The following is a 13,029-nucleotide window of genomic DNA, read 5'->3' on the forward strand; positions in this document are numbered from 1 at the left end:
ACCTGAGCTTGGCAGGCAAATACCGTTGCAAGGATTTCAAAATGATCAGTCTTTCGTACTTTAGACCTGCTTAATGAAATTATCCACCCAAGGCAGATACGCTGAGAAAACAAGAGTTTTGGTGAGAGCTTGAGAAAGCAGCAAAGGACTGACAGTTTATTTTGGAGGTGAGTGGTAGGGAGGAAAGGAGGTTGTCGGGAGGTGACTGAAACCTTAAAACAGACCTCTGGGCACAAAAGTACCAGACGCCAAGGAGACGGGGCAAACAGGAGTGGAAGGCAGGACAGAGGCAAGGCAGTGCCTCACTGTGCTCCCTGGGGGCTCTGCCCCTCTCTGCAGAGGTGGGGAGGAGGGAAGGAGGCATGGGGGGAGCTTCAGTGGCTCTCAGAGGGAAGAGGGGGATGAGGGAAGCTCTTGAAAGGTCAGTCCCAGGACCAGTAGGCAGAAGGTAGCTTTTAGATGCAGAAATACTTTGTGTCACAGGTAGATGTGCCAAAATCATACTCAGTAGAAACTGTGGCCTCCTCTCGAATTGTCAGAATTGAAAGCAAATATTTAGTTGCCATCCCAACAAGTACCCTTATATGTAAACTGAAAATCTACAGGAAACAAAAGTTGCTTCCCACATTCCCTCCTATTGCTGGAAGCTGCTAAAGAAGCCCAGTGACAGGGTAAATGTCCTGGGGAACCTGGACTCCACAGGCTGCGATTCTCTGAGGAAGGGTGACCTGACAGCTGACTTAACCTTGGATAATTGCTCCCTTTCAGAAAGGAAGGAAAAATCATTGTTAGCATCCTCAGAAACTGTGCCCACTTTCCTGATAGCATGGACATTTTTCCAGTATGCTCCAGGTGATTATAATCATTCCTGGCTAAATTTTAATCCCTGTGCTTAGAAAAACTGAGCCCTCAAAGAGAGAAGTGCCATCATTTTGTAGAACTAGCATCCTTTACATCAATGCCAACTAGTCTTAGCGTGGATATCATCCATCCTACCTTATGTCCCTATTCCATTCACCAAATTGGTAAGATTTCAACGTCCAACTGTTACTATTAGGCCCTCCAGGAAGATCCAGTGATTGGATTAGGGCAGAGGGGACCGACTGTACAAAAATGGATAGTAGAGGGACCCAGCCACCAGCACACAGCTGCTCCCAGGGACACAGGACAGGCTGAGTCCCCACTTCTGGCACAGCCACTGCAAACAAGCAGTTTCCATACTGGTTGACCATAACTTCTTAGTGCACAGAGAGATGGCATTATCATCATCTTCCCAGATTCAGATGATGCTGAAGTGGTTTGTTTTGTCACAAAAGGCTCTATCACCTTCTTATTAACTTTCTTTCATGCCTTAAGGCAGACTGTGTTGTTGGAAGCAAGGAGAAATGTCTTTTGTTTTGTTTTTAAAGAAAACTCTGATAGTTCCCCGAGAGACCATTTCTAGCACTCTCAGCCTATTTGGGAGCTTTTCTGCACAGATTGCCTTTGTGCTTCTTACTGCTCTGGCTTCTCCTTGTCTCCTTTTGTCAGAAATCCTGAGAAAGTTCTGAGATTCTGTTCCATCCTTACGTTTTTGTTAGCTTATGGTTTCCCATGGGCCAAGTCATCTTCCCCTCCACTTAAAGAACATCTAAAACCTCTTGAAGGACTAAACTGCACTGATATAACCAAAATTATCTAGAGATATAAAGGGGGAACATCTTAGTGCATAGGCTTCTTGACACAATTCTTCCTTGTCACCCTACCAACTGCTGTGCTCCACAAGGGTGCCCACAACTTCCTATCCTCACCATAGCTACTTTTTACTTTCTCACTTGGGAAATACCAACATCTCTCTGAGTCAGGAATTCAAGTGCATCTTTAATATTTTGACACGTGAATTCCCTGGATCAAGCACACCCACATTAAACTTTGAAATATATAAATGATTTCATAGCCTCATGCAAATATTCAACATTCTACATATTATTTTGCTATAATTACCTTGTGATTAGATAGCAATCCAAATAGACACATGTCTATTTTGGTTTGAGAAAGCACCTTTTCTCTAACATCCAAATCTCATCCATTCATGCAAAAAGCCTGCCTTGTTGAATTGAATGCCTACTCTTCCAGCAATGGTGCAAAGTGCTGTGCCAGAGGGAACAACACACAGTTTGGCCATCCAAGGAACTCACAGGCTTTATAGAGGAATTTGAGCAACTTCCCCTCACATTCATAGTATTCCTGAAGTGTGAATGGGTAAGGCCACCAGCTTTTACAAAAGAAAAAGCGAAAGCCACTCAACAGTAATAACACTATGTTGTGCTGCGATCATTGGCAAAACTTGGACCTCATAGAAACGCAAGGCCAGAATTTCCTGGCATCATTTTAAATAAAATGGATATTTAATATTAAAGTAAGTTTTTTTTTCCTTTCAATGTCAGTCAAAATGAGATCTGGAATTCTATTCTGGCTCTTCCACTAACTGAACTTGAAAATGGAAATGTGGTTCCACTTCCCCCAAATGCTTGAGGGCCTCCATTTGCATAACTGATCGAGGAGCAATTATTTAAGAAGAAAGCAAAGTCTCTTATTAAATATTTTGCACACATATCAGAACAGAGTATTATTGTGTGCTTGGCTAGAGTAAGTCAGGAAGTAAAAGAAGAAAGGAAGATACATGGCATCTCTCTTGCCTTTTCCCAGCTGGAGTGATTATCCAGGGCAGGCGAGATTGAGAACAGTCAAAGTTAAGCAGGGATGGGACCCAACTATCTTGGTGAAACAGATGCCAGGAACCATCTCTGCCCTGACAGCACTGATTTCATCTCCAAGATATATTCCAGCAAAACCTGCATCCCACTAAGAAGATTAATTTTCTCCCTCTTATCTGATTGTGATCCTCAAAGGATATTTCCACAACCAAAATCACTGCCCAATAGTCTATCTTCCTGTTGAGAAACTGGAGTTTTGACAATAAGCACAATTACCCTTTTTATTAGGGTCAGGCCATAACCTGATGTTCCCAGAAGAAATTGAGTAAAGAAAATAGATGACATCGGGACCAGAGGGGAATGAAGCTATTTCTCCTATGCTCAACCCAGAATGCCTACGTTTTCGAATGGGGGAGGTTTCAGGGCTGTCTTCTTGATGCAATGATTCAGAATTGTAGACTACACTAAAAGGCCAGTTTTTCAGTTTTTAAGGTCATTAGGAATTTTGAATATCCCCAAATAATTTCTCAGTTGTACAAACTTCCTTAAGCACATATCAGGTAGACTAATGTTAAACGGTCATTTAGTGTTTTCAGTTATTTGAGGAGAATTGCTAGTTTATATAATGAGGAAAAGACAGATACTTATCTACTCATGTGCAAAAGTTGAAGAAAATATGCATGGAACCCTTAAAAGAACCTTGTCTTTTAGGCTAACATTTTTATTAATTCTTTAAATACTCATCCTTTTCATATAAAAATAAAAAAGGAAAATGTAAAGAAAGCAGAAAATTCTATTTCCTCTCATTTCCAGAATACTCTATATGTGTGTATGTGTGTTTGTGTATGTGTGTATATATATATGTGTGTACATATATATTATATGTATGTGTGTGTGTGTATATATATATATATATATATCTCCATTATAGCACTTCTCAGCAGGAACTGTAATAAATGGTTTATGTAATATTTCCCCTTTGAATATAAGCTCTTCAAAGGCAATAATTATTTCTTATTTAGTTTTACATTTTATATTTTTGGTGCCTAACTATAGACATTGAAGGTGTCCAATATTGATTTTCTCAATAAATGATTGACTGAATGGATTAACTTGTTTTTTGGAATCCAAATGAAATCATAAATCAGACCTCATGCATTATACGTTCAACCTTCGATAACTACAGACACTGAAGGTGTCCAACATTGATTTTCTCAACAGATGATTGACTGAATGGCTTAATCTGTTTCTTGGAATTCAAATGAAATCATAAATCAGACCTCATGCATTATATGTTCAACCTTCGATAACGTTATCTCCTGTTTGAGAGAGAAATGTTCTGCAATCATAGAAGCCCATTAGCTCTGCTTAACTGATCAGGTAAGAGACACCTGCCTGGACACAGATGTCTGGATTGAATACCTGTTCCCAGGTGGTTCACTACACTGTCTTCTCAGTGTCTTCGTCCAGTAACAAGGTATTCTGTTTTTATTTGTGTGACAGTCCCTTATCTTAGTTCTTTCATGCTTAGGACTTAGGGATACTGAGAACAAGTATATCTTTTCAATTTGGGAGTTTCTCATAAACCACAAAAATCTGAGAACTGGGAAAAAGGTTATCCTAATTAAGAATATAAAGCAATTATCCACCAGTCCCTTTAACATACCTGCCCTTAACCTATCCAACTCAGAGAAAGAAAACTAGGAAAGAATGTATCAGAGTTTTCATTCAGTGCCTATTTTCTTATCTCATAGACTCTAACGTGGGGCAAGTCCTTCCTTATGACTCAATAGATTCTTCCTGTTAAAACTTAAGTTAATTCTCTTCTTATTAATCTTCTGCCAAAATGAAATATAGTTCTTGTCACTAAAAGTGGTGGTACAATTAATGATAAGAGCAAACATCTTTCCAGAATCATGTTATTTTAAATAGAACTTTCTTAGATGCTGAAAACATTTTTTTAAACTTAAAGACAAATTCATTATGGTCCTACCAGTAATAATGTTAGTCAACCACCTCTCACCAATTTATTTCAAAATTGATTATTAAAGATTATTTTCACTATGTTTATAGGCTTTGAAGACACTATTCACGTTGTATACGGTTCTTTAGAATGGTAGTCTTTCCTAGAGGACCTGTATATAGGTAGGCATGTATATATCTTCCTTAAAAATTATAATGTTTCTAAATGGAAACATTTAATATAAATGTAACCATTTCCAGTAATGATAGAAATCTAATTCATCTTATTTATTCATTTCTTCTCTCCCTGAAGGGGGGAGGTTGATGGATTTAAGAAACTGAAGTTTAAAACCATGGGAAAACCCTGAGGAGACTCAGGGGGGTTGGTCAGTTAGAATTTGGGGGGAAAGGGCTGCCTGGCACAGATGCATCCTGGGAGCCAGGGCGGTAAAGTGGGGAAGTCACTGTAGTTGTATTCCTTTCTGTTTCCTGCATCATTATTTTTAAAAATGTCTTCTCAGAATTTTGTTTCTCTTAATTGCGTTTTCAAAGAATCAAATTTATAAACTTTTATTCCTGGTTAATCATCTATTTTGTTGTCTTGTTCTCCTTGTCATTAGTTTCTGTCTTTATTATTCTTCTCCCACCTTGTTTCTTTGTTCTTTACTCAGGGATCCTTTTTCTAGTTTATCACATTGAATGTTTTATCTGTACATAATCATTTTCCCCTTGATAAATGACTTTAGAGTCATAAATTATCCTCTGAATACCACTTCAACCATGTCCTGAAAATTCTAATAAGTAATATTTTCAGTTCTAAGAACTGAAGTTTCCCTTCTGATTTCTTTTTATAGAGTGTTTTTTTAGGGGCACAGTCAACAGAGTGTTAAAATTGAACTTTTCCTATCTCCAAGTTGACTGGGGCTTTAAAGCTGAGATCTACAGATGCCAATTGTACCTAGAATATTACAATAAGTCTCCAGACCCTTCTCATATACTGATTCTTAAATATTCTGGGTGGAAAGGTAAATTTTGCAATATCAAGTAAAGATGAACTGCATTTATACTTTGCAACACAGAAGGACACGTGGACCAGTATGTTTGCTTCATTTTGTAAATTAGTAAAATATTAGAGATCAACATTAAAATGGAGAAATAATTTATGGCATACTTGTGATGCAATATTCTATACCAAAAATTATTTAAAAACTACATATGTCAATATGGATGAATTTCAAAAACATGATTTTGAATGAAATAGAAAGTCCCAAAAGTATATCCATTGTGTGACACAGGTAATAAAAACAATTAATACAAGTTGAGTACCCCAAATCCAAAATGACTGGAACCAGAGGTGTTTCAAATTTTGGATTTTTTTTTTTTTATTTTGGAATATTTGCATTGTACTTACCAGTTGAGCATCCCAAATCTGAAAATTTGAAATCCAAAATACTCCAATGAGCATTTTCTTTGAGCATCATTTTGGCCCTCAAAAAATTTCTAATTTTGGAACATTTTATATTGCACGTTTTCTGATTAGGGATACTCAACCTGTACAATACAAAACAAAACCATAACACAATATTACATGTTTTTATACTGCTCTATTTTGTTTATGGATTGAGAGAAAGACCTAATGCAAATATAGCTAAGCAACAACATGATAAATCATAGTGGCTGTTACATGCATGACTGCCTTTTATGTAATTTTTGTACTTACTTGGATTGTAGCATATTTAATAGTTTTTATTTATTTATTTTTACTTTTTTTTTTTTTTGAGACAGAGTCTCACTTTGTTGCCCAGGCTAGAATGAGTGCCGTGGCATCAGTCTAGCTCACAGCAACCTCAAACTCCTGGGCTTAAGCGATTCTTCTGCCTCAGCCTCCCAAGTAGCTGGGACTACAGGCATGCGCCACCATGCCCAGCTAATTTTTTCTATATATTTTTAGTTGTCCAGCTAATTTCTTTCTATTTTTAGTAGAGACTGGGTCTCACTCTTGCTCAGGCTGTTTTCAAACTCCTGAGCTCGACGATCCTCCCGCCTCGGCCTACCAGAGTGCTAGGATTACAGGTGTGAGCCACCGCGCCCAGCCTAATAATTTTTAAATTGAACTCTTTCACCATTATTTTTTGTTTAAATCTCTTTTTTGAAGCAAAAATAATTTCTTTAAAATTCATTCTTAGCCATATTTACTTACGGGTAAGTTTGCAGTTGATTTATTTAATATGCATATGTAATGCCTATATGTTGTAGAATTTTTCACTTCACAAACAGTAAAAGAAAATATACACCAAAGTAAATCTTTCTGGGGTTCTGGCCTGCTGCCTTTGCATAGTCCCTTTGGGAAGACCGTGGAGTAGTATAGTGGAAAAAGCATGGAATGAAAAGTCAAACCAACCTCACTCAGGTCAAACCACGCTTGCCATATTGAGTGACTTAGATAAATATTTTACTCTCTGTGAGCCTCAGTTTACTCCTCTGTTAAGCAACGGCTAAATTTTTTTTCTTTCAGCATGGGGTCTTGCTCTGTCACTCACACTGAAGTACAGTGGTACAATCATAGCTCACTGCAGCCTTGAAGCTCTGGGCTCAAGAGATCCTTCTACCTCAGCCTCCCGAGTAGCTAGGACTACAGATGCATGCCACCCCACCTGCCTAATAAAAATTTTTTTTTTTTTTTTTTTTTTTGTAGAGACACGGTCTTACACATTGCACAGGCTGATTTAGAACTCCTGGGCTCAAATGATCCTCCCGCCTTGGCCTCCCAGAGTGCTGAGATTACAGGCGTGAGCCACTGTACCTGGCCAGCAATGGCTAAATTTAAAAGCTGTTGAAAGACTTAAAGATAATTTAATTATGGTACAAAGCAAGTGGGAGGTATTCCATCAACAGCAATCATTACTAACATTATTAGATATTTCCATAGCTGCAATTATCTGTTTGTATCAGAGATGATCTCAGAAGGAAATAAAAAGATGTTCTTCCCAAGGAATTAATGGACATAATAATTTTAAAAAGTAAAAGAGCTAGTGAAAAAGTTGAGGTAAGATATTTAGTTTAGTTTAGTTTTGTGGATTTTTTTAAAAGTGCTTTAAAACAACCATCTTATTGTGCTTGTGTCTTCCGTGAGTCAGGGACTCCAACAAAGCACCATAGGGACGACTTGTCTTTGTTGCACAACGTCTGGAGATTCAGCTGGAAAGACTCAAAGGCTAGGGGTGAACATTTGAATGTTACTTTGTTTTCAAAGTGATTTTGCAGAATTTTTTTTTTAAAAAGAGTCAACTACTGTAGTGTATTTAAGAACTAAAATAGTAAAAATGACCATGAAAATCAATAACTGAATCAATTGAAGATCAGTAAAAAATTAAGAGACATCCCTAAAAGGATAATACCACCCAAATAAAAAAAATTAGAGTTGATTTTGACACAGGGTTTTAAGAATCTAGCCGTTATATAAAATGGTACATTTATTTGTAATTCTTAGGAGGTATATTTACAGTCTTAGAAACAATTGCTTCATATGTCATGACATGCACATCTGACTTGCTATATATGGAAAACTCAGGACACAGAGAAATAGATTGAGATCATATTCTACTTCATAGAAATAGCCTATACACGAGTGCAACTAAAACACTCATCTGGTTTGTCCGGGCTTAATTTCTATTTCTGCAGCTAATTAAAACTCTAATTTTCCAATAAGTCTGCCTACAGATAGATGGCCACTTTTCTAACCATCCATGGGTGGCTGACTCACCCTGGTTCACAAGCCTCAATTCTGTATAAAAAGGAAATGGAAAAATACCCTGAATTGTAAGCAATCAAAATGCCATCAGAAGCTAACAACATGGTTTAATTAAAAAGAAAAAAATCCATAGTAATTCATTTTTTCCTTTCCCCTCTTCACACAAGAAAATAAGAGGTAATACAAAGAAGCAATTAAAATGAAGTCTCCTTTTGCCCTCAGGGTGTCTGAGGAGAACCTTTGCCAATGAAATAATTAGGTCCAGATTTCTCATTTTTTCCCCTTTGTCATACCGAAATTGTTTCCGGTCTTCCTTTAGAAACAAGGCACTGTCTTGCCTCTTCAGTTAACCCTGGGCTTCTACGAATCCTAGTAATCTTGTTTGTCTGTCAAAATGATAAGACTGTGTGGTTACAAAGCCACTGTCACTATTTGATTAGGACCCTGGATAGGACTGGAAATCAGTCTAATTTCATGAATTGCATTGAACTCGCATAACCTCTGAGACGGAGTGACTGACCTGAAATTAAAGAGTAGGTGCGCCTAGAACCTGCCCCTGCCATGAGGGAGGGCAGGAGAGAGGATTCACTGGACACAAAGGTACCAACGTTGCTGCTAAACTCCAGCATGCATCCTACTTTCTGACCATGATCAGACCTCAGAAGAAAACATACCTACTACTCTGATCTATGAACAGATGCTGTACTGCTTACCCATAGAGACCACAGCCACAACACAAGCAACAAGCCCCGCTAGCCAACAAAACCACTTGGCGATATTACGTAGAGTGTCCGGCCCAGGCTCAGGATGTGAGACAAAGGAAACAGCAAGCCACAACGTTCACACAAGTGGAAAATGCTATGTCACTTCCAAACCACTCATGATCATCCTCCTGCATGTCTTCCTGATGTGGCAAACAGAGATGTCTGACAAATACTGGACTCCATGAAAGAAAATGCTGGTGGTGTTTAAAGTATTCTAGATGCACACCCATGGGCTCAAGGCTGCTCAGGAGCAGGAGAAATGAAAGGTGAAGCCCCACCAGGAGTCTGGGGTAGATGAAGTGAGCAAGGTGAATAAAATGTCAAACCACAGAGTGACACCTCCATGAGACAGCTTCACCCCAGTGAAAAGAGAATCCTTCCCATTAGTGAACAGCCCAGTGTGATCCTCTCCCAGTATCACAGTGGCACAGAGGAAAAGAACAGTGAGAGAGCTCTTACTGTAGCACGTGGGAGTGGCTGAGGTCCTTCATATCTGAGTCTTCGTAATAGGGAGTTATCATCCCCAGCCCACTGTCACTCAGCATGCGTTTCCGCAGGGCGGGATTCCACCAGTCTGACATCCTGCAGAAGGAAGGGCACCAGACGGTTCAGCGTTCACAGTCAGCCACACGACTTAGTCTACTCTTTCTCCAGATGATTCTTGTCTCCAAATGTGAGAAGCCAAATTTATTTTATCGAGTATTTACCAGATACTTCACATTTATTATGTCATTCATTATCTCAACTATTACCAACTATCTGTATTTTTCTGGTGTCTTTACAGATGAGAAAACTAAATGTTAAAATCAAGTCATTTTAAATGTGACACAAATAAGAAGTAATGGACCTGGTGTATTAATAGATACACTGATTAGAAAATAACCAAGCCCATCCTCTTTCACTGCTTCCCTGTTCCTAATTTATTTACAGAGGAGGCAACTGGCCAGAAATAAGAAAGGGATTGATTTAAGTTCTAGTGGATTTTCAGGTCACTTTATATTTGGAGCTAGAACTACCAGAGGTAACCAGGCCCAAAGCCATTTCTTTGGTCTTTATTTGACATGGAGAGAATGACTGATGGGGCAAGGCCCAGGGTGACCTGGCAGAATGGGCTCACTCCTCACCAGCTCAAGAGCTAGAGCCAGGTTGAGTGGGGTGGGAGGACACCCAGACTCCAGTAGCTGCTGCCTCTGCAGTAGGACGCCACATCATACCTGCTTTCCCCACAAATCATGGGCCTGATGTGTAGCCATGGCCTGCCAAGGTGGCCTTCTCCACCAGCCTTGGGGCTCCCCAGGTTACATCAGGCCAACCCTATGCCTGCTGGCCTGTCCCTCATGCCAGGGCAGCTCTAACAGCACTGGATCTGGCTTCCTGGGCACACTGTGTATCTGTTCCATGTGGCCACTTCTGCCCTCCTGTGGCTCCCCACAGACTCGATGCATACCATGGACATCAGCTGGCCCTGGTGGAGTGGGAGATACAAAGAGCAGCAAATGGCAAAAAAAAAAAAAAAAAAAAAAGTGAATCAAGTGAAGGGGGAGTAAACAGGTATAAGGGTTACCTCAAGTACACACACCTGTTTATATCACATGAGTAGGTATATGTAATTTACATTAGTTATTTGAGTGTATGTGTGCACATTTTTTAGGGCAACCCTTATTTCAACTATTCAGTCCCCACATACCAGTAAAGTACTGGTTTAATTATACTTCACAAGGACAGAGATTCTTGTCTGTTCTTATTTTTGCACTGTTGTTTTCCAGGTGTGTACACTAGTACCTGGCACACAAAAAGCTCTAAATAAAGAGTTTTGAATTGTTGATGTAACCTAGAAATGTTAATAATATTTTGGTGTTGCAAGATGGTGGCTAAATGCATGGGTTCTGTCTTGAGATAACCTGGGACTGAATCTCAGTTTTCCCATTCATTTTCTGTGGAATACTAGGTAAGTAACATAACCCTCTAAGCCTCATTTGTCTTATCTATGGAGTTGGGATAATAATACTATCACATTTGCAGGGTCAGTGTGAAATGATGATCATGTTGATGATAATTTTAATAACATATTTAATCAGTGTCTATCCAATGCCAGGAACTGATGCTTTACCTGTATCAATTCATTTAATCTTCAAACAATTCTCTAAAAAGGTATTATTATTATTTGCATTTTACAGATGAGGAAACAAGCACGTAACACTTAAGATGATTTAAGTCATTATGAAGTGGTGGTAGGGATACAAGAGAGACATAGTACATGGCTCATAATAAGTGCTTGATATGTTATTGTTATACAAATCTTTACATCTCAGACAGCCTGAAAATAGCAAAGAAGAAGAAGAGAATAATTATCAAATCACTGTGTCAATTTTGCATTTGGATAATAGAGCTACTACAAACATACATGCACAAATGCAATTACTAGTGTGCTTTCTAGGTTTGTTAGGAAGTGTCTGCATCATGGGTAAAGATGGCTCAGTCATGGTACCAATCTTGTTGGGAAAGAATATTTCTACACAGTCATTCATAAGACAGACTTATGACAGAACCAGCTAAACCTCACTCTATGGAAACACACACAAAAAAATGTATTTCAAATAGTTTGATGTCATTAGAATGTCAAGTCCATTCTGAAAGGTACTGAGTTTTTAATTTGGTTCTGAGCTTGACTGTTGTTGGCATATATGAATGTGACTGATTTGTGTACATTGATTTTTGTAACCTGAGACTACTGAATTTATTTATCAGTAGCCTCTTGGCAGATTCTTTTGGGTTTTCTAGATATAAGATCATATCATCAGCAAAGAGCAATAGTTTGATCTCTTCTCCTCCATTTGGACATCCTTGATTTCCTTCTCTTGTCTGATTGCTCTGGCTAGGACTTTCTGGAATATATTTAACTAAGGAGGTAAAAAGTCTCTACAGAGAGAACTACTAAACACTGAGGAAAGAAATAGCAGAGGATGTAAATGGATGGAAAAACCATACTATGCTCATAGACTGGCAGAATTCAACGTTGTTAAAATATCTATACTACTCAAAGTTATCTACAGAGTTAATGCAATCCCTATTAAAATGCCAACATCATTTTTCACAGATCTAGAAAAAATAATTCTACACTTCATATGGAACCAGAGAAGACCCCATATAGCCAAAGCAAACTTAAGCAAAAAGAACAAATTGGGAGGCATCAGTTTACCAGACTTCAAGCTATACTACAAGGCCATAGTAACCCAAACAGCATGGTACTGGCACAAGAACAGAGACATAGACCAATGGAATAGAACAAAGAACCCAGATACAAAACTGTCCTCATATAGCCATCTGATCTTTGACAAAGCAGACAAAAATGTACACTGGGGAAAAGAATCCCTATTCAATACATAATGCTGGGAAAATTGGATAGTCACATGTAGAAGACTGAAACAGGATACACACCTCTTACCTCTCACAAAAAGTCAACTCACTATGGATGACAGACTTAAACCTAGGGCATGAAACTACAAGAATTCTAGAAGAAAATGTTGGAAAAACTTTTATGGACATCAGCCTAGGCAAAGAATTTATGAGGAAGACCCGAAAAGCAATCACAGCAACAACAAAAATAAATAAATGGGACCTGATGAAATTAAAAAGCTTCTGCACAGCCAAGGAAACTATCACTAGAGCCAATAGACAACCTACAGAATGAGAGAAAATATTTGCATGTTACACATCCAATAAAGGGCTAATAACTAGAATCTATGAAGAAATCAGGAAAATCAGCAAGAAAAACATCAAACAACCCCATTAAAAAGTGGGCAAAGGACATGAACAGAAACTTTTGAAAAGAAAATAGACTAATGGCCAACAAACA

The 13,029-nt window shown here is 38.5% G+C and overlaps 1 protein-coding gene across 2 annotated transcripts in view; it reads right to left on the reverse strand.

The window, feature by feature from the left end:
• Positions 1–13,029, reverse strand: part of DGKI (diacylglycerol kinase iota) — a 405,374-nt gene that overhangs the window by 53,548 nt on the left and 338,797 nt on the right. For both annotated transcript variants that reach the window (XM_069461741.1, XM_069461740.1), the window contains one exon: positions 9,633–9,755. In XM_069461741.1, the coding sequence (XP_069317842.1) occupies positions 9,633–9,755 (123 nt within the window). The remainder of the gene's footprint in view (positions 1–9,632; positions 9,756–13,029) is intronic.

The sequence above is a fragment of the Eulemur rufifrons genome, chromosome 29 (assembly GCF_041146395.1).
Source record: "Eulemur rufifrons isolate Redbay chromosome 29, OSU_ERuf_1, whole genome shotgun sequence".
Lineage (NCBI taxonomy): Eukaryota > Metazoa > Chordata > Mammalia > Primates > Lemuridae > Eulemur > Eulemur rufifrons.